This window comes from Pezoporus flaviventris, unplaced genomic scaffold (genome assembly GCF_033815535.1).
Source record: "Pezoporus flaviventris isolate CSIRO_AGI_PZ_B2104156 unplaced genomic scaffold, CSIRO_AGI_Pfla_v1 ptg000005l, whole genome shotgun sequence".
Taxonomy (NCBI): domain Eukaryota; kingdom Metazoa; phylum Chordata; class Aves; order Psittaciformes; family Psittacidae; genus Pezoporus; species Pezoporus flaviventris.
The window spans coordinates 18,548,065-18,571,976 of NW_026892553.1; the positions used below are offsets into that span (position 1 = coordinate 18,548,065).

Below are 23,912 nucleotides of genomic sequence, written 5' to 3' on the forward strand. Positions count from 1 at the left end.
GACCCGACGTGCTCCCTTCTTCCCAAGCACTTCCCTTTCAAAGAGGTTATCTGCGATAACCACGCAGCTCCCGTTGTCCCCCCACCAGATGGAGTGGAACTGGAGGCAGGTGACGAGCTTCCATAGGGCAACGGGGAAGGATTCGGGTGCAGAGGTCTCTGAAACACAAAATTGCATGGTCAGGGCCCAGGGTTCATCAGGCAAACCCTGAAGGGAGTTTTCTTTTCTGGGAGGTGCGGTGGCAGCAGCCCAAGGTGCTCCCGTGTCACCTCTTCGAGGCATGGCCGAAGCTGAGGATGCTTCCCCTGAAGACGTCTCCAAAACCACTTGGTTCCTGCCCTTGGCTCCAGAAGTCCCCCGAGCAGCCAGACTGGGTCCTGCTGCTCAGCAGACTGAAGGGCTGCGGCCCCAGCAGCCCCTCAAGTCCTCCAGCATCACTGTGACATCAGTGTTCCATGAGGGTTCCGTGAGGGTTCCGTGAGGGTTCCATGCACGGTGCCCATCTCCTGGCAACAGGAAGGGGAAGGCAGCAGAAGTTGCTCGAAAGCCGCGTTGTCTTCTCCTGGAGAGAGCTGATTAGAGCTGAGAAGTGACCCCAACTGTATTTGCCTTTGGCCTGTGCTGCTGGGGCCGTGCTGCCTCCCGTTGCCGCGGGGAGCTGGTCCCCAAGGCGGGATGGGGAAGGCTGCAGCGTTGGGCATCAGAGTGCCCAGACCTGAAGGTTCTCCCTTGGGCACCTTCCCCCTGTGCAGAAATGCCCCAAGGCTCTTGTGTGGAGTAACCCCGCTGTGATTTCAGCAGCGCTGCTGCTGTCGCGGCTGTGCATGTGCTGGGTGATGCTCTCGGCTTTCAGCAGGGCTCCGTGCTGCTCTGCAGGATGAAGTACAAGTGAAACAGCACCTGCACTGATCCTGCACATGAAATAAAGTGGTGCTCTGCACTCCTGTGCCTTTTGGGGATGGGTTCCTCTGCTGTTCTTTGAGACAGAACCGTTAGACCCAAGCCAGGACAGGACACTCAGTGATGTTCTCTCAGCCTTTTGAAAGCCGTCACCCCAGTCTTGAGTTGAAGGAACGTGGCTGCAGGAACAGTTGTGTCAGCTGCAGGTTCTGAAGTCCATGGAGCCTGACCTGAGAGCAGCTCCAGTGCCCAAAGGGGCTGCAAGAAACCTGGAGAGGGGCTTTGGACAAGGGATGTAGGGACAGGCCAAGGGGAATGGCTTGAACCTGCCCGAGGGGAGACTGAGATGAGCTCTTAGGCAGAAGCTCTTCCCTGTGAGGGTGCTGAGGCGCTGGCACAGGGTGCCCAGAGAAGCTGTGGCTGCCCCATCCCTGGCAGTGTTCAAGGGCAGGTTGGACACAGGGGCTTGGAGCAAGCTGCTCTAGTGGAAGGTGTCCCTGCCCGTGGCAGGGGTTGCAGCTGGATGAGCTTTGAGGTCCCTTCCAACACAACCCGTTCTATGAGGCAAGCAGTTAACTTCCTCAAATCTGATTTTGTTTCAAACATGTTCCTTGCATTCCAGAAGCTGGACCTTGACCCAAGAGTATGGCCTGATTATAGATGGCTCAACGCTGTCGCTGATACTGAACCCTTCTCAGGACTCTGGTTCTAGTAATTACAAGAACATCTTTCTGCAGATCTGCTTGAAGTGTGCTGCAGTCCTGTGCTGCCGGATGGCTCCTTTGCAGAAAGCACAGGTATTCACGCTGCTTTTAATGGGCTGAAGCACATCACTGTGTGATGTGATGCACCTTTAATCCATCAGCTGGGGCTTGACCTGATCATGATCACCTAGGACTTCTACAGCCTTATGTGTAAGCCTCATCTGAACTTGGGAGTGTGATGGGAACACATCAGTCTTTCAAACCCTTTGTTTAATATGCCTGCAGGAAGCCACAAACCCAAGCCAAGTAGAATTAAGCAAATCCCCCTCTTTTTTTTTTCCTTTCCAAATTCCACAAGTGGAGTCCATGACTTCCTCACTCCAGTGGATGGGATCCAAGCCTGATAAGCAGCGTGTTTCTGCCCCTCTTCCACATGGGAGGGTTTCCTGCCCTCAAAACGCATGAGAATTCCCATCTTTGGGAGAACAGGGACTGGCAGCAGTGAAGGGGGGGATGCTGCTGCCTGGCAGTTGGTTTTTAAATGCAGTCCTTCATCCCTGTGCAGCTGGATCCTGGCTTTTGCTCTGGCTGGTGACAGAGAAGGAAGTAACAAGGAGGTTTATTGCTGTGAACCCACCTGGTGTTATTTTGTCTAGTTGTTTGTCCTGGGGGGCTCTTGCAAATGGGGCAGTTTTGGGGCTCTGGAGGCTTTTTAACTGAATGTTTGGTTTCTGCTCTGTCCTTTGTTGGTTTAGATTGTGCGGATGGTGAAGAACACCAAAGGGAGCCCGATAACCCTCTCCATAGGGGATGGTGCAAACGATGTCAGTATGATTCTAGAAGCACACGTTGGAATAGGTAAGACCCCCTGATAACACCCATCTGATGCCTAAGAGCTGTCTGCTGTTGCCTGGGGCTCAGTCAGTGTTTCTGGTTGCACATGGCTACACTGATCCCACTGGAAAATGCAGGAAGTCTGCTGCTGTTTTCTTTGGAGCCAGGTTTGGCTGGATATCATCATGTACTGCTCACCTTTAATAGCACCACTCTCTTCATCAGTCATAGCTACAGATGGCCTTCAAAAATGCTACAGCCACCTTGAAGGTGGTAAAGGTTGGTTGCTGCTCAGAGAATAAAGGCACAAGCAGCAGACTGATGGTGATTACCAGCAGTCGTGGCACAGGCAGTGCAATGAAAACACCAGACTGTATTAGGGTAGCTGGTCACAGCTGCCAGTAACTCCACTGTGCACCCACATGTGTTTCCTGGGGGCTGATGCTCAGTTCTGTTGTATGCCCTGTGTGTGTGACATTGAACCACTGGAGACCTTTGTAGTAAAGAAGGGTTGATGGAAGGGAAAGAGCAGTCTCTTTATTTGGGGCTGTTGGAAATGCCACAGTGCCCTCTAATGAATGAGGTCCCAGGGCAGTTGGGTTGGATGTGGCTTTTGAGAGAACAAAACTGCCTTTCTTGAGCTCAGCTCTGCGGGTACATCTGAAACAACCAGGCATGTGCTGTGGAATAACCAGGCTGGGAGAGATATGGGCAAGCCCTGGGGAAACCAATTCCTTATCTGTTATCGGGTTTGCTGAGATACGCTGCCCCACACTCTTCCATAGGAGCTCAAGACAGCTCAACCTAAATATAGCTTGAGAAACTCCAGAGGCAGGTCTGAGTGGTGTGGAGCCAAAACCATGCTGAGGATTGCAGCATGTCAGTGTGTTACTCTCCTGAGGCACTGAGAGGGAAATACTGTGTTATGTCATGCCCCAAGACAGTGATGTGAACAAGCCTAGTGGGTAGCATTTGTCCAGATTAACCCTTTGCCATAGCATCTTCCCAGGTTCCAGTCCCTTAGGGATTACCCTATACCATAGCATCACCCCAGATTTCAGTCCTTTAGGGATTACCCTATACCATAGCATCACCCCAGATTTCAGTCCTTTAGGGATTACCCTATACCATAGCATCACCCCAGATTTCAGTCCTTTAGGGATTACCCTATACCATAGCATCAGACCAGATTTCAGTCCTTTAGGGATTACCCTATACCATAGCATCAGACCAGATTCCAGTACGCTGGGGATTAACCCTATACCACAGCATCAATCTAGATTCCAGTACATTAGGGATTAACCCTATACCACAGCATCAATCCAGATTCCAGTACGTTAGGGATTAACTCTATGCCACAGCATCAGTCCAGATTCCAGTCCCATAAGAATTATCCCTATACCACAGCATCAGTCCAGATTCCAGTCCCTTAGGAATTAACCCTATACCACAGCATCAGCCCATATTCCACTCCATTAGGGATTAACCCTATCCTGTGGCATCAATCCAGATTCCAGTCCATTAGGGATTAACCCCTTGCCATGCTTCTGTCTCCAGGTATAAAAGGCAAAGAAGGACGTCAGGCTTCCAGAAACAGTGACTATGCTGTGCCAAAGTTTAAACATTTAAGAAAATTGCTACTAGCACATGGGCATTTATACTATGTGAGAATTGCACACCTTGTACAGTATTTCTTCTATAAGGTAAGGATGTGTGTGCAGTTTATGCCTTTGCTTGTGCTATGGATTCCTTCAGTAAGAGAAACAAATAATAAGCAGGGTCATCTGTAGCTCTGTTTTCCTTCCCTGGATCAGGACATGGCTCTGCCATGTGCCTGTCAATTGGAACTACTGCTTACAAGGGAATGTGAGCATGGTTTTCTTCTGCAGATACTAACTGCTCCTTGGGTTAGTTTTGTGCTTGGTGGAAGACAGTGCCCTGGTTTGTCTGGTAGCGTCGTGTCGGGCACCAATGGCTGGTAATGGGAGCAATGATTTGGATTTAGGCTGAGGAGTCCTCACTTCCCTGCTCACTGCTTGTCCTTTGTTTCCCCAGAACCTCTGCTTCATCCTGCCGCAGTTTTTATACCAGTTCTTCTGTGGATTCTCACAGCAGGTAACTTCCAGTGACGTGTCTGTGGAGCCAGGATACAAAGCAAGTGGCGCAATGAGGTGTCCTAGCAGAGACTTGGCTTATAGCACCCTCTCCCTTCCTCACCTTGCTTTAGAGGGCAGTAGGAGCTGACCTTATTGCTAAATGCTGTTATCTAAAGCATAATATGTTTGAGACCCATAGCTGAAAAGAAAGAAATCTGCTTTCTTTCCTTTCCCATCCGCCACCCAGGAATAAGTAATGAGAGAGGGGTTTAGCTGGTTTCTCACCACCCGATTTTGCTGCTTCTGCTCCTCTTAAATGAAGCAGTTTTCAAAGAAGCCCTGATTTGTTCCCCTGTGCTGCATTTCCCTGCATTGAAAGTGTCTCTTAAAAGGCAGAACAGCTCATTCTTTTATGACAGCCTTTAAAAAGAGACATCCCAAGTGTCATCACTTGCTTAGCCCAAGCGAGCGTCAGAGGGGCAGTTCAGTGCGGAGAGCCGGGTTCACGTGCTTGGAGACGAGAGCTTTGGCCTTTGTGTCAGCTTAATGGGCTTTTGTGTCTGTTTGGGCTCTGAAGCAATGGTGAGGAAGGGTAAATGATAGGAGATAATTCCCTGCTTCTCTTGGCAGAAGCACTTGCCTTTTTTTCCCCCCTCTTTAAAAGAAGAAGCTGTAGTTCCTCTAAACCAGTCCAGCCTTTAGAGAGTCACAGGAGACATCAAGTGTATTAATAGAACCAGCAGCACAAGAGCAGCCACAGGAAAGCTGTGAGAAGGGCTGTTGAATCATGGTTTTCTGCAGAATGAGCTGGAGATGAGACCAGCCAGTTACAAAACTTCCTGGCCATGGGAGCAGGGTCCTGGCCATGCAGCTTGCATTGGATGGAGCATGACCCCTATCAAATGGAACCATCCCATGTGGCTGTGACAAAGGGATGAATCTGTAGGGTGCATACAGAGGCAATGGCTTGAAACTTTGAATCTCTTTGTGGGAGACTTCTAAAGTGGAACTTCTGTCTCATTTGACCCTTTCTTCCTCTTTCAAGCCACTGTACGATGCTGCTTATCTTACCATGTACAACATCTGCTTCACATCGCTACCCATCCTGGCTTACAGCCTCCTGGAGCAGCACATCAACATCGACACGCTGACCTCGGATCCTCAGCTCTATATGTAAGTAGTGCTGGACTGGGTAAGCCTGTGCACAACTTGGTTAACCATGGTTTAAGTTGTGTTGGTGCAGGAGCGTGAGCAGGTGTCAGCACCTGTGTTGGCAATGGGGTCACCATGAGCTGCAGAAAAGGCTGTTTGTGTCCCTGCTGGCTCTGTGTTAGAGCTGAGCAATGTCCTATTTACTGCCTATTCCTAGAACAGTATTTGGTCTGGCCAATTGCACTGCTGTGTCTCTGTAAGAAAAATGAACTCTAGGTGGAATTCTTCATCCACAGGAAAAATCAATCCATTCACCTTAGCTTTGGGCCAGGCAGCGTGAGCCAAGCCGATGATAAAGCATGTAATGGATGGAGGGAAGATCTGCCTTTCAGGGGGAAAAAAAGGTCCTTTTGTTTTGAGAAAGACAAATGTTTCTGAAGCCCAGCTCAGGCAGGTAGTTTCTCAGCTTGTCTGAATGGATATCATCCCCCAGGCCTCCCCTCCAAAGGCCAAATACTCAGGGCCTGTTACCAGGGAATTCTGCTCTTTGATCCACACACTCAGAGTTTCCTGCTGCATTGCCCAGGAAAAAGGCAGTTTAAGAGGAGATGCCTCCCTCTGCTTTGCTGGTTGCTTTCTCCCCTTCCTTGGTTGCAGTGGGGAGAGGATCCAGCCTCCCATGGAAACAGAGATGCTTCCCATCTTCCTCCCACCCTTGCCCATGTACTCACACTTGGGTGCAGCCCTTCAGGAAGGACTACGGAAGATGCTTTTGGGGGGAGGACCCTGTTCATGCATTCCTGCTAATTCCCTTGATGGGCAGCAAGCACAGGTTGGGACTGCTTTGGCCACTGCCCTGTGCAAGCCCTGTCACCATCATAAGATGCTCTTCAGCATGGAGGAGCTGTGTGTGGCAGGACCGTGCTCAAGCCAAGAGTGATGCCTTTGCAGGGTCAGGGTGGGGAATCAGACATCACACAGCCTAAAGGTGTTGTGTGAATGTTACTTTAGGTATGGAAAACTCCGAATGCAACAAGCACTGTGAGGGTAGGAAAGGACTTGGGTGCTTTTGAAGTGAGTGCTCAGATCTGTGATTGATTAGACCGCCGTGTTCCTCCACTGGTATGGCAAAATGCCACCTCTTGTACCTTTAAATAGGTAACTGAATATTGTGTGACATAGACCAGTAACAACAGCCCCGTGCATTGGGCTGGTGACTGATCTCTGGGCTCTGTTCATTGAGGGAAAGCATGAATTGTGCAGGCAGGTAGCTGCAGGTTGAATAGTCATGCCTATGTATGTGCTGCTGAATGCAGGACTGCTGCTGTGTGCGGTGCTGAGCTGCTGCACTGCAGATCTCTAGTCTGAGGGGCTGTAAAAGCCTGTTTACGATGAGCACCACAGGACTTCAGTGTGGATGCAAAACAGAGCTCACAGAGGGACGTCTTTTCCCTCTTTGCAATAAAAAAGCCCCGCTTACAGTCTGCTTTATCCATGCTCTTTACTCATGCCCAGATTGTGGTATGCTAGAGCCCTGTTGCTGCATCATCGTGCACAGGATTCAATAGGGGATTGGTTTAGAAACTGCAGTTTTAGGAGCCCAGCACCACACCTGTTTGCAAGGTGCATCTTGCTGGGAATCCATGTATTGCTTTAACAGTTAAGGGTTAAAATGAGAAAAAATGGGGATTTTTGGTGCTTTTCTCCCCCATCAATCTTCAGATTTTAAAGAAAGTCATCTGAAAAGATAAAGATGCAGGAAACTTTGACTCCCTCCTGCCCTGATAGCTGCCCCCCGCTCCCTGGGCTCTGCGCGTGGTCCATGCACAGCTCTGCCCATCGTGCATCCCTTTGCTGCTGCCTCTGTACCAGATCTCATCCATCCAACATTCTAAGCCTCCTGCTGCAGCCCCCGTGTTAAAAACACCCTCCAAACGATTCGGGAGGTTATTTTCAGACAGACACCGCTTCCAGGAATGGGCTTTGCAGAGCTTTTCTCAACCAGGGAGCTGGTGCATTCAGCAAGAAGAGGGGAGCACACAACGCATTCACTACATGCCATGTGGCTGCTCTGGTTTTGGAATTGAGCAGTTGATATCAGACAGTGTGCTTGGTGCAGGGGGTGTGGGAGAGGCTCAGGGTGGTGTAAGAGCTGTTCCCTTTGGGCTGGGTTTTGTTTTGATAAGGAGAAAATATGCTGAACCTCATACGGTCACTCATGACCAGCAGCTGCTTATAGCAGACATCTGTGGCAGGTATTTGTGTTTCACCTCCTTGTCCCCTACAGCAAGGGCTTGCTCCAAAGCTGATCTCCTGGCTGCAAAGGGCTTTACAGCACATCCTGAACGTGATGGTGATGTTCTCATTGCTCCCTCTTTTGGCAGGAAGGTTTCTGATAACGCCATGCTGCAGTGGAGGCCGTTCCTGTACTGGACCTTTCTGGGCGCCTTTGAAGGACTCGTGTTTTTCTTTGGGGTTTATTTTCTTTTCCAGAACTCATCGTTGGAAGATAATGGAAAGGTAATGCCACCAAAACACACCCAAAGGCGGAGAGTGATGACTGCTGCTTCTGTGCCCTGCCTCTCTCTACGCCTGGCGGGGAATAGCTACATGCTTAATCTGTGCGGTGTCTCGAGTCTTGTCCGATGGCGTAGCCTTGCTTATGGTGTGATTCTGCAGCAAATGCTTGAGATGAAACGTTTCCCAAATCGCCATGGAAACAGGGCCGAGCTGGTTAAACTCGCTAGGTAAAAGAACTAAGTCTCACACACAGCTTTATTCCAGCCCAGCGAGCTTTGCACAGCCTATTCCGTGGTTCCGTGTGATGCCAGGCAATGGCCCAGGGCAGGAGGAGGTTAAAAAAGAAATTGGATTTCTCTTCTTTTCCCTTTTTTCTTTCTTTCTTTTAATTCTGCTGGTTCACTGAGTACACAGCTAAGCCCTGGTGCAGACGTGGTGGCCTGGGCTGTCTCAGGACCCTTTCCCCACGGGGGTATGCAGTGTGTTATCCCATCTCCATCGATGGGAAGCCTCCTTCCACCATCACTTCTGGCTCTGGAGAATACCTTAGGCTTTTTTAGCAGCAAACACTTGGAAAAAAGCTGATGAAATTTATGTGTCTGCATATGTTGCATCAGTGCCAACATTTATAGCCCCAGCTACATGTAGTCAAGCCCCCGTATTGTAGATTCAGTGCTTTTCTGTATTTATAGCCATTCAGGTTGTATTTAGTAGAACATGAAGCACTGATTTGTTCTGCAAATGCCTTCAGAGGTCAAGTCTGTGTGGCACTAAAAGAAGCTGTGTGGTTATGTCCTGTTCTGTTGACACTTCTGCCTGTGAGAACTGCTACCAGCAATTGTTCATGGTATCCATGTCTGTTTGACTGACTCCTTTTTTGCTCCTATTGACTTTAATTTTTGTTGCATTGTGTGGAAGCTTTTACATTTCACTTTCTGTTTTGATGTATGCATTCAGGTCTTGACAGCCTTTGGTAAGCATCCCTCCCATTCATTGCCATCATTTGGACTCATAGACAGTATCTGCTTTTCTCTGTTGTGCATAGTCACTAGTTACCTGCAACCCAAACCAGATGGCAGAATACACACTGGTGCCTTCTGCAAACTGAGACGATGAGCAGAGGTGTTGCAAGAAAGCAGAAACTGAGTAAATTACCAAGAAATCATGGCATACAGGTGGTCCAATGACTTGTATTGACATTGCTGTTAGTAGGAGGTTGTACCTGTCACCATCCCAGCTCTGGGTCCTCCGTCTGTGTGGCACTGCATGGCACAGGGTAGAGTAGTGGGTAGCAATCTCCTCTCTGAGCATCAACACCCTGTAGTAGTTGCTCCATCCCATCCTTCCCATCCGGCCCCTGCTTGCACCCCTGTCCTCATCGTTGTTGCTGTGCCTCTCCAAGGAGATGGACGCAGACACCTGTGGCAATGTAACGTGTTTTCCAGGTTTTTGGGAATTGGACCTTTGGGACGATTGTTTTCACTGTGCTGGTGTTCACCGTCACGCTGAAGGTGAGGATCTGCCTTCCTTCTGCAGGCACTTGGAGTAATTTCCCAATGCATGTGGATGTGCTGTCAGATCATGCAGTAAATGTGTTGAAGATGGAGTTTCTAGGACTTCCCACCGCTTAAATCTTCTCTTCCATAGAGGAAGAACTTCCTCACTGACCATTTGTGTAGCCTGTGGTCTGTATTCCTGGGCTGTACTAGTCTAAAGTATTTATGTCTTAAACTATTATCCCATTATTTGGCCTCTTTTGAGAGCTTCAGTTGGTTGTGGTTGATTTCTCCCCACACTTTTACACCTTGGCATTCGGTTCAAGCAAGAGAGCAGCAATAGAGACCTTGTGTTTGTCCACCTTGTTTCAGACATGGCTTAAACAAGCACCAGAAGGATCACAGAAGCACATCTGTCAGATAACAGCAGCAAATCTGCTTTGTTTCCCAGAGCATTCCAGAAGGAACAGTTTGCATAAGACCTTACAAAAAGTCTTTTATGCTTGGTTCCGGACAGCAGGTGGTGGCAGGAGGCAATTACAGACCCTGTAACCTTTAGACATCTCTTCCCTGTCACAGCAGAGCTTGTATCAGATTTATCCTATTAAAAAGTGTCAGTTAGAGTTAGAACCTCACTGGTTCCCTGTTGATGTTGTGCCAATCTGTATTGAAAATGCCTGCACTAATAACAGGGGAGACTGAGATGAGATCTTAGGCAGAAGCTCTTCCCTGTGAGGGTGCTGAGGCGCTGGCACAGGGTGCCCAGAGAAGCTGTGGCTGCCCCATCCCTGGCAGTGTTCAAGGGCAGGTTGGACACAGGGGCTTGGAGCAAGCTGCTCTAGTGGAAGGTGTCCCTGCCCGTGGCAGGGGTTGGAGCTGGATCAGCTTTAAGGTCCCTTGGTGCTATGATTCTGTGTTCCCTGGTGCATGTGTACAGAGGTAGCTCTTTGGAGAACCTTCAACCTTAATGTGAAACCAGCCTGAGATGTCACATAAATACAATGAGGTGTGCTCTACATGTAATGCCTGTTCTCTGTCTCTCTTTGATACTCACACAGCTAGCACTAGATACCCGATTCTGGACGTGGATGAACCACTTTGTGATCTGGGGCTCCCTTGCCTTCTATGTGTTTTTCTCATTCTTCTGGGGAGGAGTCATTTGGCAAGTATCTGTTCTTCTTTCCCTGGTGCTTTCCTAGGGGAATGCCCAGCACTGGCTTTGTGAGAGGCATGGCTGCAGCATCCCCTCATTTGGGTTATCCAGTGATTTATGGATGTCAGGGTGTGCGCAGCCATGCTCCTTTCTCTACTGGGAAGGGAAGGGCTGGTATCTCCATCCAATTCACACTGAAGGCTGGTGCTGGAGGAGGGCTGTTGCATGATGAGATGTGCTGGAGGAGGTCTGTCAGCCTGAAAGCAGATAAAGTCCTCGTTGTCATTGAAGTGCTTGGGTTTGGCAAGAGGTGGTTTGCTTTTCTGCCTTTGAGGTCATTTCTGGTCCTGAGGCCCTTGTCCTTCATTTGGAGGTTTTGGGATAAATATTTCAGGATCTGTTTGTGCATGTAGATGGGAACGAAAGGAAGAACTGATGGGAGATACAAAAGGGAAGGAGCAGATGAGGCAGATGCAGAGCAAGAGGACCCAGCACTCTGGGGCAGCTTAAGAGGGAGAAAATAAGCAGGATAAAAACACAGATCCTGCTGCTGAAATCCTGGATCTGATGAGGAGAAGGAATTCTCATGGATTTGAATGCAACCAGGATTTTAGTCTTCATGTCTCGCAAAAGCAGGAAAGCAAATGTACATTGCAAGTACTATTAACTTCCCGTTTTCCATGCTGGAATTAGACGTTCATGTTGACATTCACAGCAGAGAGCATCTCCCATTTTACACCTTTGCTTTCCCATGGGCTAATCCCATGGGTTGTTGACTCAATCCCTGATCCAGCAGCCTCCTAATAAAGATGGGCAATTGATTTAAACAGTTCAATTGAGGGTCACAGGCTTTGTTTAACTCTTCATCGTTCCCAATCAACAGATGGAGACCTGAGATCTAACCAGGCTTCTGTGTTGCGATGTGTGAGTGTTCCACTGGTGTGTTTAACTCTCATAGCTCCGTATTTTGGAGTTAATGCACTTTGTGTTATTTATGAGGCATTTTTCATAAGCATCTGCCAGTTCCCCCCCATCATCAAGGGAGGGAAGAAACAACAAATAACCTGTGGGGGGGTACCAAGAGTCTCTGGATTCCCTCTATCAAAAGCAAACCAGAAGCTATAGCAAAGCCCAAAGTTGAAATGAAATGATTTGTTTTTTGACAAGGGGAATAATTTCTCTTTCAGTGATAGCAGCAAAATTCAAACCCCTCCACACCCTGGAACAAAACAGATGTGGAAGATGCAGAACGCATCATGTAAGGTGACAGGACCTCCAGCACTAGTGCAGCTGAAGGCAGGAGATGCGCTGGTAGCGGATGGGCAGTGTGTGTCTGTGCTGTACCCATCCCCATCTGAAAGGGAGGTGTTACTGCTGATAGTGTGATCTGCGCCTGCTGTGATTCTGACCTTCGTGGGGAGCTTGTGTTAACCCCAATGTATTTGTATCCTTTCTCTTTCAGGCCTTTCTTGAAGCAGCAAAGAATGTATTTTGTATTTGCCCACATGCTGACTTCAGTTTCCACGTGGCTGGCAATAATCCTCCTGATTTTTATCAGCCTCTTCCCAGAGATTCTTCTAATAGTTTTCAAAAGTATGAAAGAGAAGAGCCATCAGGTAAGGAGCAAGGGGATGCATTTATTGCGCTGTATTTTTAGGCTTCAGCACCAGCTGAACCTGTAGCAGCGCCGTGCGCCACTCGCACCTCGAGGAAGGCTTTCTAGAGTCTCATCTCACTCTTTCACATGCCAGAAATGTCAGGAAGCTCATCTAAAAATACTGCCTTGTCTGTAGTGAGGAGAGACTCACTTTCCTTGGCTGCCTTCACTGGATGGAAACTGCTATCTCTTGTGAAATGCGATGTCCCTTTCGAACCTGAGCTGATCAGCAAACCCCTCGTATTGTGTCCTGCAGAAATTCATGTCAGAAAGCACACCCATGGTGTTCCCCTTGAGTCTGTCCTCGGGTGTTGGGGCAGGGAGATCAGGGTAAGGTCTTGTCATGTCTGCCCACTCCCCTTAATAACCAAGGGTTTGTACTGTGCTAGCCTGCAGTGAGAAGGTCTCCTTCAAAGCGGTCTGGTTCCTTAACAGCTCTCCTCTGCTGCTATAGAGGAGGAGGAGGGCTTGATTTAGCAGTGGAAGCCATCTCCTGCAAGTTGTTTTTGCCACTCCTGCAGATGGTGAATGCCAGCAGTGCCGGGCTCAGTACTCGCACCCTGCTGAGTCCTTCCCTTGCTCTCTGCTTGCCCAGTGGTGCTCAGCATCCCTGCAGCACTGCACTGTCACCCCAGCCATGCCCCCCGCTGCTCCCTGTGCCTGCCCTCCCTCCTGCAGCCCTTCTTTCCCTGCAGCAGCAGCAGCAGCAAGTCCTGCCTTGGGTTAGAACGTGGTGCCTTGCCATTGGGTTTCATGTCCTTAGGCAGTGCTAGGGCAAGGAGAAGGGACAGGGGCCGGTGCTGTTAGTGTGGGATAACCCCTGTGCTGACACCCAGCAGATGCTTTGGTGGTTCCTGGAAGGTAACGCAGACCAGCACTGTGGTGCCCAGCATGGGTGGCCATGTCCCAGGAGACCATAGGATGACCTTCCAAACACTGAGGTTTGAAATAGGCTTCTCCCGTTGAAACTCTTGTATGCTGCGAGGTTTCAGTGCAATTTCCTCACCTGGGATAACTTGTTATCTTGGGTCCTTATTATAAATGATAATAGAAGGAGACTGATTTGGGTTGGAAGGGACCTCAAAGGTGCTCCAGCTCCAACCCCTGCCACGGGCAGGGACCCCTTCCACTAGAGCAGCTTGCTCCAAGCCCCTGTGTCCAACCTGACCTTGAACACTGCCAGGGATGGGGCAGCCACAGCTTCTCTGGGCACCCTGTGCCAGCGCCTCAGCACCCTCACAGGGAAGAGCTTCTGCCTAAGAGCTCATCTCAGTCTCCCCTCTGGCAGGTTAAAGCCATTCCCCTTGGCCTGTCCCTACATCCCTTGTCCAAAGCCCCTCTCCAGGTTTCCTGTAGCCCCTTTGGGCACTGGAGCTGCTCTAAGGTCTCCCTTTCAGGAGCCTTCTCTTGTCCAGGCTGACCCAGCCCAGCTCTCAGCCATCTCAGCCTGATAATAATCTCAATTTAAAAAGCCTCAATGAAGTAGTAAATGTTTTCCTCTCCCATAACATTCCAAGTACAAGTTTGGCCCAGTGTCAGTGGATTGAGATGTGTATCTGCAAGACAAAAACCCCCTCAAACCATTCAAGTTGAAAGCGATAGAGATGGCTGAAGAAGTGTGGTTGAATTCTTTGAGGCTCCGTGTAATTTCCTCCCATTAAATATGATTTAGTAGTTTCCAGCTTGACACCCCCATTGAATAGGCTGGGAGTGAGTTGAGGAGGGTGACCTGGAAGGGTGACCCGGGGGTTTCTGAGCCCAGCCTCAACTCCCCTAAGAGGAGGAGGAGGAGCAGCCTTCAGCACTTGGCCAGGGGATCCATTCCCTTGAGCAATGCTTGCTTTCAGGCGTCCTTTAGATGTGTTAAAAAAGGCTCTTGTGAAATGATTTAGCAAAGCAAAGTACGTGTCAACCAGAGAGGTCTCTTCATATGTGCATTCCAAACTAAGCACGGGCTGAGCTGTATTTAAATGTACAGTTTGAGCTTTGGAAGATGCCTGCAGCAGATACGAGCTCTAGATGTCTGTGTCAGCAGTCAGGCGCCAAAGTCAGTCCCTTTGTTTGTAAAGGCATCTAAGACCAGGTTAGATGGTTTCAAATCAAGAGCCTTTATGAATATGCTAACATTAATATTGGGGATCGGTTTCCCATGGGGAGAATTAAAGGACAAACAGGATGAGGGGTGTTATTTAGGTGCCTGAACCCCCAGGTTGGCAGCTGAGGGTCCCCTTTGGAATGGGAGGATAGAGTTGAAGGCAGGTCAATGGGTATTTGCCCTTAAGTCAATAGGACAGGGATCCACCCCAAGTTCCCTATAACAGCGCATTGGCTCTGCTCAGTCTTTATTACACTTCCTGTGTGGAAACACGTTTTCCTTTTGTTTTCCTTTCTTTATCCTGTTTTACTGCATTTGTGTTTGCCTCGGTTTCTGCCTTTCTTGTACTGCAATTTTCTGTCTTTTGTGCTGTTGTGAACCAGGTAACGAAGCGCCTTCCTTCCTCAGGAACATCCACTATCTTCATGCTTTCTCAAACTTCCAGCAATCACAGCTTTTCTTGGAGTGAATAAGGTGATTTCCTTTCTGAGTCACTATGTGTTGCTTGCTCTACTGCTTTTTTTCCTAACGCCTAACTCCTGGAAACCTATGTTTAGATTTGCTCACCCAGCAAAACCTTGCTTTCCCTTCTCCTTTTGCTTTAATTTAGATCTTTTGCTTTAATACTTAGGCTGTCTCTTCCCCTTCAGTCTCCAGCTGCACCTCAGGTGGATGAGCTGGTCGTGCTCAGGATGTCCAAGTAGGGTGGATGCAGCCAATGCTGATTCACTCTCCCCGGCTGTAGTTTTGTGTGTTAGTGGACTAGATGCAAACTACTCTAAAGTGTTGGACAAGGTGGATTCGACATTGATGGTCCTCTGGAGGATTTGGCAAACAGCTCAGCATTGTTTGATGTAGGAGGAGGTCCCCAAGTGCCCATCTTGCTCCATGCATCACAGAACCCCAGCCTGGTTTGTGTTGGAAGGGACCTTAAAGCTCATCCAGCTCCAACCCCTGCCATGGGCAGGGACACCTTCCACTAGAGCAGCTTGCTTCAGGTTTCCTGTCACCCCTTTAGGCACTAGAGCTGCCCTAAGGTGTCCCCTTAAGGAGCCTTCTCCAGGCTGACCCAGCCCAGCTCTCTCAGCCTGGCTCCAGGAGCAGAGGTACCACTTGTCAGTGCTACTGTTTGTCCAAGTGAATAAGCTGCTATACTCAACCCTTACAACAAGGGATGGTCTCTGACTTGCTGACCATGGGGATGGTGGGGCTACCCCACAGCACAGTGCCTTGAGTCCATGTCTCAAGCATTTGGTTTCACTGCAGACCTCCAGTATTGCTCCCTGTTTTAAGATACCAGTTATGTGAAGATCATGGATGGTTTCCTCCTCCCTCAAAAGCGCTTGTAACATAAACCTCACCCAAAGGTGACCATTTCAGGGCTACTTTCTGAATATCCTCTGTGCCTCCTGCACTGCAGAACCCATCCAGTATTAATAACCATGGTATTTAGAGTGTGTGTATTGCTCCATCCCTTAGGATGTGACTTAGCTGTCAAATGGTGTGTGTCTTGTATAGTTTGACCATTAGGCAGGGGTGTGTGTTGCATGTTCTATAAGTCTCTTTGCCTCGCTGTTGCAGAGCAGCAGGAAGGCACCTGATTCAGTGTCGGCCAGACCTTCTGTCAGACCACTTCTTTTCAGAACATTCTCAGATGAGTCTAATGTGTTGTAACAGGTACCCTATCCAAAGGAGTTGGGATGGTTTTCAAAGGCATCGATTAACCAACTGTAACCTCCCCAGATCAATTAAACTGTGGTTCTTGTAATCCTCTTGACTGTCGGTGTGGGGCAGCTGTCCTTGTGGAAGGGAGATGCAATGCTTGGGATGCATTTTAATGTGGGGATGTTGTGCTGTCCAGCCTCTGCAGCATCCTGGACGTGCACAGATCCTCTCACACTGAAATGTTTTGCAGTACGTAAATAAAGCTCTCAATAGAACTCATATTTTAGTCTGATGTTAACAGATAATTTAATGTGAGAATGCAGCCGGGGAATCCTGCTGTCTGGTAATAAAAGCTAACACTGGTGTATTTACAGTGAAGCATTCAAGTGTCAGCTATTAAAATGATTCCAATATTGCATCTGAATGGTATCAAACCTCCTTTTTCTAGGGTGCATGCTCTGTCGGATAGAAATAAGTACGTTTTAATTCATCTGCATAGATTGATACTAAACACATGTACTTGTCTATGTCAGCGTATGCCTCAGTGTCTGTATGTACATACGCACACAGAGAGCATCCTGGTACAAGCTGATTTGAAATGTCGTAGTAAGCTGGTAGCAGGGTAAAACAGTAAAAGTGCCTGATTGAATTCACACTTTTTAGGTGGAATATTATGTAGCTGCAAGCCTAAAACTGCAGGTTTGGGGCAAAGCTCTCCTGCAGCCACTTCAGAAGCGAGCAGTGTAAGCGGGCTGGCACGGAGAGCCAGGCTTGCAATGCCTCCAATGCATCTGGCATGGATCCTGAGCCGTGATCCCTCCCCACAGACGTTAGGTGGTGCTCTCCACTGCCATATACTGGTGCTGGAGACGGCTGGGCTGGGGCAGAAAGGGAGGTAGGCACCACGTTTGGACTTTATGCAGCGTTTGCTGTCCTGTTACTTGTGAATGACATTTGGCACTTTTACCACGGGCTGATCTTTCTTCTTCTCCTATGAAATGTGAAGTATTTTCCTCTAAAAATAACCCAGGAAAAGGTTTGGGAGTTTTGGGAATGTGGCAATTGCAATACACGTGTGTTTTCCTTCTGATTTTTGCAGACTGACCCCTTTGATCTGCCTATGTTAGTCTCGTACAAACGTATAGAGAATGGTTACGTGAAGAATGAAGATGCTGTTACTAATCTGGCAGAAAGATATCCTCTCAGGATACTTTGAAGTGCTCCATGCAGACACTGCATCTTGTCACGCTGTAGGAAAAACCATGGTTTTAACCTTACAGTTCTCTTTAGTCTCACCAAGAACAGTAAGTGGCCATGCTGATAAAGCAGTAGCCAGGGCACTGGCCCCACGGTACCCGTTTGTCTTTGGTCTTGCGGCATCCCCACACCCCCAGAAATTAAACCTACCAAATTCTACATCATTGGAGGCTGAGAAAGCATCTTTAGGAATTCATCCAAAACGGCAGTAATTGAAGTGCAAGGGAGCAACGCCAGCCCCATTTCATACGGGGGCTTCCTCTGCCCATTGCAGATCTGTCCAAGCAGAGAGCTGCTGAAGTCTCTTGCTCTGCCTGACCAAAGAAGTAGCACAGACTTATACCCCATAACAGCCCTTTGGGCTCCCCAAAGGCACGGGAAGAGCCTGCTCCTGCAGATGCAGCATCCTGCAGATGCAGCCCTGTGAGCATCCCGCCTGGTGCCAGGGCTGCCCCCTCCCAACTGTGGGTTGCCAGATGCACATGGCAGAAATACTTGAAAATCCAGGAGGAATCTTCACCGACAGTGCATAGTGCTCAGTCACATACATCCCTCCTCTGGGAATGGCTGGAAGCAGCCTGTGGTCCATCTGCAGTGATGGTGTCCATATGGAGAAGCGCTTGATGCTCAGGAAGCGCCTGAGCATCCTTCTGCAGACTGCTTGCTGGTGGGTTAATCCCTGATGGAGGGGGAAGAAAAGATCCTTTTCCCTCGTGCTGTGGCTGTTTGTGATGGAAGGAAGCTGTCGTGGATGTTGGAAGTTGGGCTGTGCTGAGCCATTTTGCCCGGGCTCATGTGGTTGTGCTTACATTGCTGCACTGTGCAGTTGCTTCAACACTTTAAAGGCCTGAGTGACAGTGCAGCCCTTGGATGATCCCGGGGGACATGGGCTGTGCCTGTAATCCTGCAGGCTTATCAAACTGCATCTTGAGTTATTTGCACTAAGAAAAAAAAGAAGCCGGTTTGAAAATGAAAGGAATGCAGGAACTTGGATTTCATTTTACGTTTTCTTTGGGTTTTAAATTGGCATGTTCTTTTTAATTCTACCTGTACTATGGTCGCGGGAACTTTCCTCTTTAGGCTGAGGTGAGGTGCCTGATGTGATGTTTGGTTTCATTCTTTTCTCTGATACATGGAAAAAGCAGCTTTTTTCATTGCGTGAAGTCATAAGCAGTGATGGAGCACCCTGTGTGCCACCACTGCTGGGTGTGAAGGTCCCTCCTCATGCTGCTTTCCCTTGGCCCCAGTGCGCTGCAGAGGAACTGGTGTGGGAAGTGTTGGAGCCTCATTCCAGAGGGGCTGTGTTTGGCTCCTGCTCACTCAGGCTTTGTGTCGCTTACGTGCAAAGAAACAACCCTTTGGGACTAGATGAAGATGCCATTCAGCAGATTTCATTGAGTCTTGCTCTCCAGCTGCAATCCCTGAGCTCCATCTCTTGTCTCCGGTGGAAGCAGGATGCGGATCAGCTCAGGCAGGTTGTGGTGTGCATCACGAGGACTTTGCTATGGGCCTTATGTGAGTGTGAAAGGGATGTGGCCAGTCCCTGTGGCCAGTGGCTGCTCTTCTGTCACCCAGCATGGGAGGGGATGTACGGACAGGACCACTGTATTATACACACTGCACTGGCCTCGATGCAAGTGGTGTTCGTTAGCAACCTCAGCTCGCCTCCTTGCTGCATGCAAGTAAGGAGCTGCACTTCCAGCATGTGTCCCATGGGCAAAGCTTTTATTTTTCCTTCTTTTTTTTTCCTTTTCCTAGCTCATTTCATGGACCTAGACTTCAACTTGCAGACCTTGTCCCATTCTCAACTTTTCTTGCTAAAATGTGGTGCCTACAGATGAAGCATACGATGACTACAATGAAGATAAGCTCTATATGCCAAATCTAACCTTTCTCCTTAAATATACAGTTGCTGACTTGTGTTTACATAACCTTTAAAATGCGGGCGCTGAAATGCCTGATTCCTGTGATTCAAAACCATTCCAAGCCCGGATGGTCCCAAGCCTGCCACCTTGCTTCTCGGTTTGTTTCGTGTCGTGCTCTGTTCCTGCGGTCAAAGTCTGTTCCTGTGGAGGTTTTGCTGGTTACGTTAGTGGGAACAGAGCAAAGCTTGCCATGTGTGTGTGAACTGTCCCAGTAAAGCCACAGAAACGGGCTCATTTCTGCTGCCTGTTTTGAGATGGAGCCTTCTGAGAACCAAATCTTTCTCTTCCCGTTTCCAAGTGTCCAGTCTCAGGATGGAGCGAGCCATTGCAATAGCTGTATGTTCAAACCCAAGGCAGGTGTGCTGAGGGGTGGGTTGGAATTAATGGGAGGCATCTTTGGAGTGAAATTCAGGTTTTCTTGGGCTTGGCTCTTCAGCTAGTGCACTGGTGGGGTGTTGGGCAGAAGAAGCTGATCCTCATCGTTCAGAAACAGCAGAAGTGAAATTCCTGTTGCTGTGGATGATTTGAGATCAGGGCAAATAGGAGACCCCTTTTGGGTTGAAAAGGGAAGAAAAAGTGGTGGTAGGAACTGTAGGGTGTAAGCCAGCGGGATGCTGGAGTGGGTAACCCAACAGTGTGATGCTGTGATTGTTCATGTCCCGTACACACACTGCACTGGTATAGTACTCATTAGTGAGCTAAAAGGTCAGTACAGGCTTATCGGTGGGAAAACCTGAAGGAAAAAAGGCTGGGGTTTCTTCATCAGAACTGATTGAAGCTTAATCCCCGGCTAGTGACACTGCAAGATAAGAAATGTAATTAAGATTCCCTCTAAAACTGCTTTATGATAAGGGAGGAACTTGGTGTAGTCACAGCTACTTCTCAGAAACTAACCCTGCTCCTTCTGAGGATGTTAGGAATGACTTGGAACTGCAGAAAAGCTTCAAATTGAATTTGTGTACACACAGATTGAAAACTTACTGAATACTGCACCATTTATCCAATTGCCCAGCTCTGGGGTTTTTAAAACCATGTAGTATATAGAAGGTGTAAATTCTATACAGGCAACAAGAAGATACATTTTCAGCTTCTTGCAAGAATATATATATATATATAAAGAGGACTGCAACCTTACATTTTTTCACTTAAATGCAATTTTATACATTTATGTTGCTTTATATAAAAAGGAACTTGAATGTGAATGTTACCTTTTCTGAATGCAACTTGCTCTTTTTTCATTACAGAGACTTTTGTTTGAAGTAATCAATAAACTTTGGTATGTTGTTCTGATTCATAAGATATATTCGTCTTGTCTCCTTGGGTGCTAGTTTTAGTGTGGGCCTTTTCCAAGGCAGCACAAGAGGGACTGTGGGCATTTTCACTGGGGGGTGATGCCAGCAAAGCCATACTTGGTTTTCTGATGGGAACTACTGGTTGCTTCGCATTTTGTGTGTTTTCCAGCAGGTTACTAACAATTCACTCTTAGTAGCTGCTACACTTAGCTGCCCTATGTGCTCTGACCCCATTTCCCTCAAAACTCATGTCAAATTAGGACAGTCCTGTGAATGAAAGGAATAAACTGATTTATCATTATAGAGGAGTTAAATGTCAGCTAATGCTCCGAGTTTAGGAACTGCCTAAAACAGCACAGGTCCACGTGCCTGACTTCCATACAGGCACAAAGAGTTGTTCTTAATGCTGTGCATTGGTTCTGCCGTGGCTGCCTGTAATAAATGAGCTGCGTTTTTAGGTCGAAGGCTAAAAGCACCCAAATGAGGATTACTGTGGGGTTTGTCAAGTACCTGCTGAAGTCCTGGCCGGATCTTCGCATGGATGAACCCCCAGCAACGCGATGCAACTTCAGGACTCAGTGTTTGTATAAGACACAAGGGAAATATATGGAGTTCCTGTGAGTTTTTATAGGAGGTGTCTGATTCAAACCTAAATGTTTGTAATGACGAACCGGCAGTTTGAAGGATTCTGTTTTGGCTGTTTGGATGTCTCCAGCTCCCATCAGCCACCGGAGGACAGATGGCTGTGCTATTTAAAACAAACTCTAACCTTTAAGAAGCAGCTTGTACTATTGGAAACCAGATACACGCATTCAGAATCTTAATAGAGTGAGTGATAGTGAGAAGCATCTGAAGAGCTGGGAATGGTTCTACTCCGCGCTGGCTAGCCAGGAGGATGGGAAAACCATAGTAAATGTAACGATGGGTGATGGCTGCGGGTCACCGGCTATTTCAGGAAGCACCAAATTAGCATTTAAAATGCTCATGTAGCCCTTCGTGTTAGGAAGGAGAAGCAATGTCCTTTGGTAAGGTGGTTTTTAGCAAGGATGTTTTCAAAGGTCAGGCTGTTGGTGTGTGATGACAGCTCCTGGTAAGTGAAGGGGCCGCAGTGTCCCCATCTCAACTTGTTCTCCTGCAGCCCTAGCACAAGGGGTTTGCTTGGTAAAGCTCCACATGTCTGGGGATAACCTGCTAAGCTGGAAACACACTGTGGCCTGGAGAAAGGGCGTGTGTGCTCCTGAGAGTGTGCTGCCTTCCCAACCTGGGGTTGTAACAACAAACAAAGCACATCGTACCCAGGGAACAAGTGAGAGTGGGACAGCGGAGTCCTTTCTCACATTGACATAGTCCTGCCTGAGAGAGCTGGGCTGGTCCAGCCTGGAGAAGAGAAGGTTCCTTAAGGGGAGACCTGAGAGCAGCTCCAGTGCCTGAAGGGGCTGCAGGAAAGCTGGAGAGGGGCTTGGGACAAGGGATGTAGGGACAGGCCAAGGGGAATGGCTTTAACCTGCCAGAGGGGAGACTGAGATGAGCTCTTAGGCAGAAGCTGTTCCCTGTGAGGGTGCTGAGGCGCTGGCACAGGGTGCCCAGAGAAGCTGTGGCTGCCCCATCCCTGGCAGTGCTCAAGGGCAGGTTGGACACAGGGGCTTGGAGCAAGCTGCTCTAGTGGAAGGTGTCCCTGCCTGTGGCAGGGGCTGGAGCTGGATGAGCTTTGAGGTCCCTTCCAACACAGACAGGTCTATGAAATCAGTGCAGGCTTAACTGGCCGCACTGGGGCCAGGATCTGTGCCAGTCTGGAGGCTCTGCTCCTCTGAGACCAGCTTGGAAAGAGTCCATAGTGGATGGTACCCCTGGGTTGGGGGTGATGCTGCCTTGCACACGAAACCTTCCTAAAATTCCCACTTTATGAAAACCAACCAGAGCTTAATTACACTCCTGCACAAGTCTTTGATGTTGCTGTGCTTATTCCAGAGGTGAGCAATTCCCTTTCACATCAGGTTGACTCCAAACTGCATTTAGCCAGCTCTGTTTTTCCAGTTCTCAGCACCACCCTCAGAACAAATCAAAGCTCTCTTATCCCGTTTCTGCCTGTTGGAGTTGGGGCCGATGGGGCTGGGTGATGCGTGGGGCAAAGGTGTTTGCAGCAGTGGCGTAGCAGGAAAAATGGGATTCGGGTAAGCCAGGGAAAACCAGTGCAACAATTGAGCCCTGGAGTGACGGGAGCACTTGGAGAAATTACCTGGCACCAGCAGGACTGTGTGTGGGAGCTGGGCAGGCTGAATTGAGGGTGACAAGTTAAATTACCCCTTTGACCAGAAAGTGTTTTCCCCAGCAGCTGTCGGGAGAGCGGTGTTTCTGAAGGGCAGGCTGGGAGATGGGGTGGATTGAGCTGGTGGTGACGGGTGAGCATTTGTCAACGCGCTTTCTAACCGAGCGATGCCTCCAGCGATGCGTGGGGCTGGAGCAGCCGGACTCGCTGCTCAGCCCTTCGCTTTCTCTGTGGTCCCATGATGAAAGATGAAGGCGGCAGCTTATGGAAGCTGCGGAAATGAAACCTGTGTTTTCTCTGAGTGATAATACAAGTGTATACTGCAGAGGATTGGCTGATGGGATTATCCGGATCAGTCACAAAAGGTGATCGCATCACTGTGAGGCCTCAGATGTCTGTGGTTCCCTAAAATGGACCATTCCTGGCTGAATAAATGGGTATTTTGGAAGGGTGATTTCTCAAATCTGGATTGTGGCACCAGTCCCAACAGAACCTTCTAGCCTTAATTTTTGGGGAGAAAAAGGAGGTTTCGAATTTTGTTTGAGGTTTGGGTTTTTTTCCCTAGCCTTTAACCTGAAATTAATGACATTAGGAAGAGTTCTCCTTACACCTTTCCCCCTTTGATTTAGGGGGAAGGAATTGCACCCATTCTGCAAACAGAGGTGCTACAATTGCTGGCAAGGTTTTGGCTCTGAAAGGGCACTGAATGTTGTTATGGAGCCTGGGCAGAAAATCCCTGGAAAAGAGATATCCGTATTTCTGGCTGCCTTTGTTTGCTTTTCATCTGTTTCCTCATTCCTTCTATCTCTGCTTATCGTTCCTTGGGCAGGCAGAGGTAACACTTGTCTCTGGGGGAGACAGATATGTGAAATAGCTTCCGGCAGTGTAAATGCAAGTGGA

The 23,912-nt window shown here is 48.6% G+C and overlaps 1 protein-coding gene across 6 annotated transcripts in view; it reads left to right on the forward strand.

The window, feature by feature from the left end:
- The window catches only part of ATP11C (ATPase phospholipid transporting 11C), a 59,830-nt gene extending 39,079 nt beyond the window's left edge, over nucleotides 1–20,751 (forward strand). For 3 of the 6 annotated variants that reach the window (XM_061446180.1, XM_061446185.1, XM_061446181.1), the window contains exons 20-29: nucleotides 1,523–1,697; nucleotides 2,360–2,462; nucleotides 3,996–4,141; nucleotides 4,494–4,553; nucleotides 5,580–5,707; nucleotides 8,071–8,206; nucleotides 9,652–9,717; nucleotides 10,761–10,864; nucleotides 12,318–12,471; nucleotides 17,372–20,751. In XM_061446180.1, the coding sequence (XP_061302164.1) occupies nucleotides 1,523–1,697; nucleotides 2,360–2,462; nucleotides 3,996–4,141; nucleotides 4,494–4,553; nucleotides 5,580–5,707; nucleotides 8,071–8,206; nucleotides 9,652–9,717; nucleotides 10,761–10,864; nucleotides 12,318–12,471; nucleotides 17,372–17,488 (1,189 nt within the window). In that variant the 3' untranslated portion in view covers nucleotides 17,489–20,751. Of the gene's footprint in view, nucleotides 1–1,522; nucleotides 1,698–2,359; nucleotides 2,463–3,995; nucleotides 4,142–4,493; nucleotides 4,554–5,579; nucleotides 5,708–8,070; nucleotides 8,207–9,651; nucleotides 9,718–10,760; nucleotides 10,865–12,317; nucleotides 12,472–14,990; nucleotides 15,082–16,188; nucleotides 16,285–17,371 lie in introns of those variants that run through there. The other 3 variants (XM_061446183.1, XM_061446182.1, XM_061446184.1) reach the window with 3 other exon arrangements.
- Nucleotides 20,752–23,912: the final 3,161 nt, after the last annotated feature.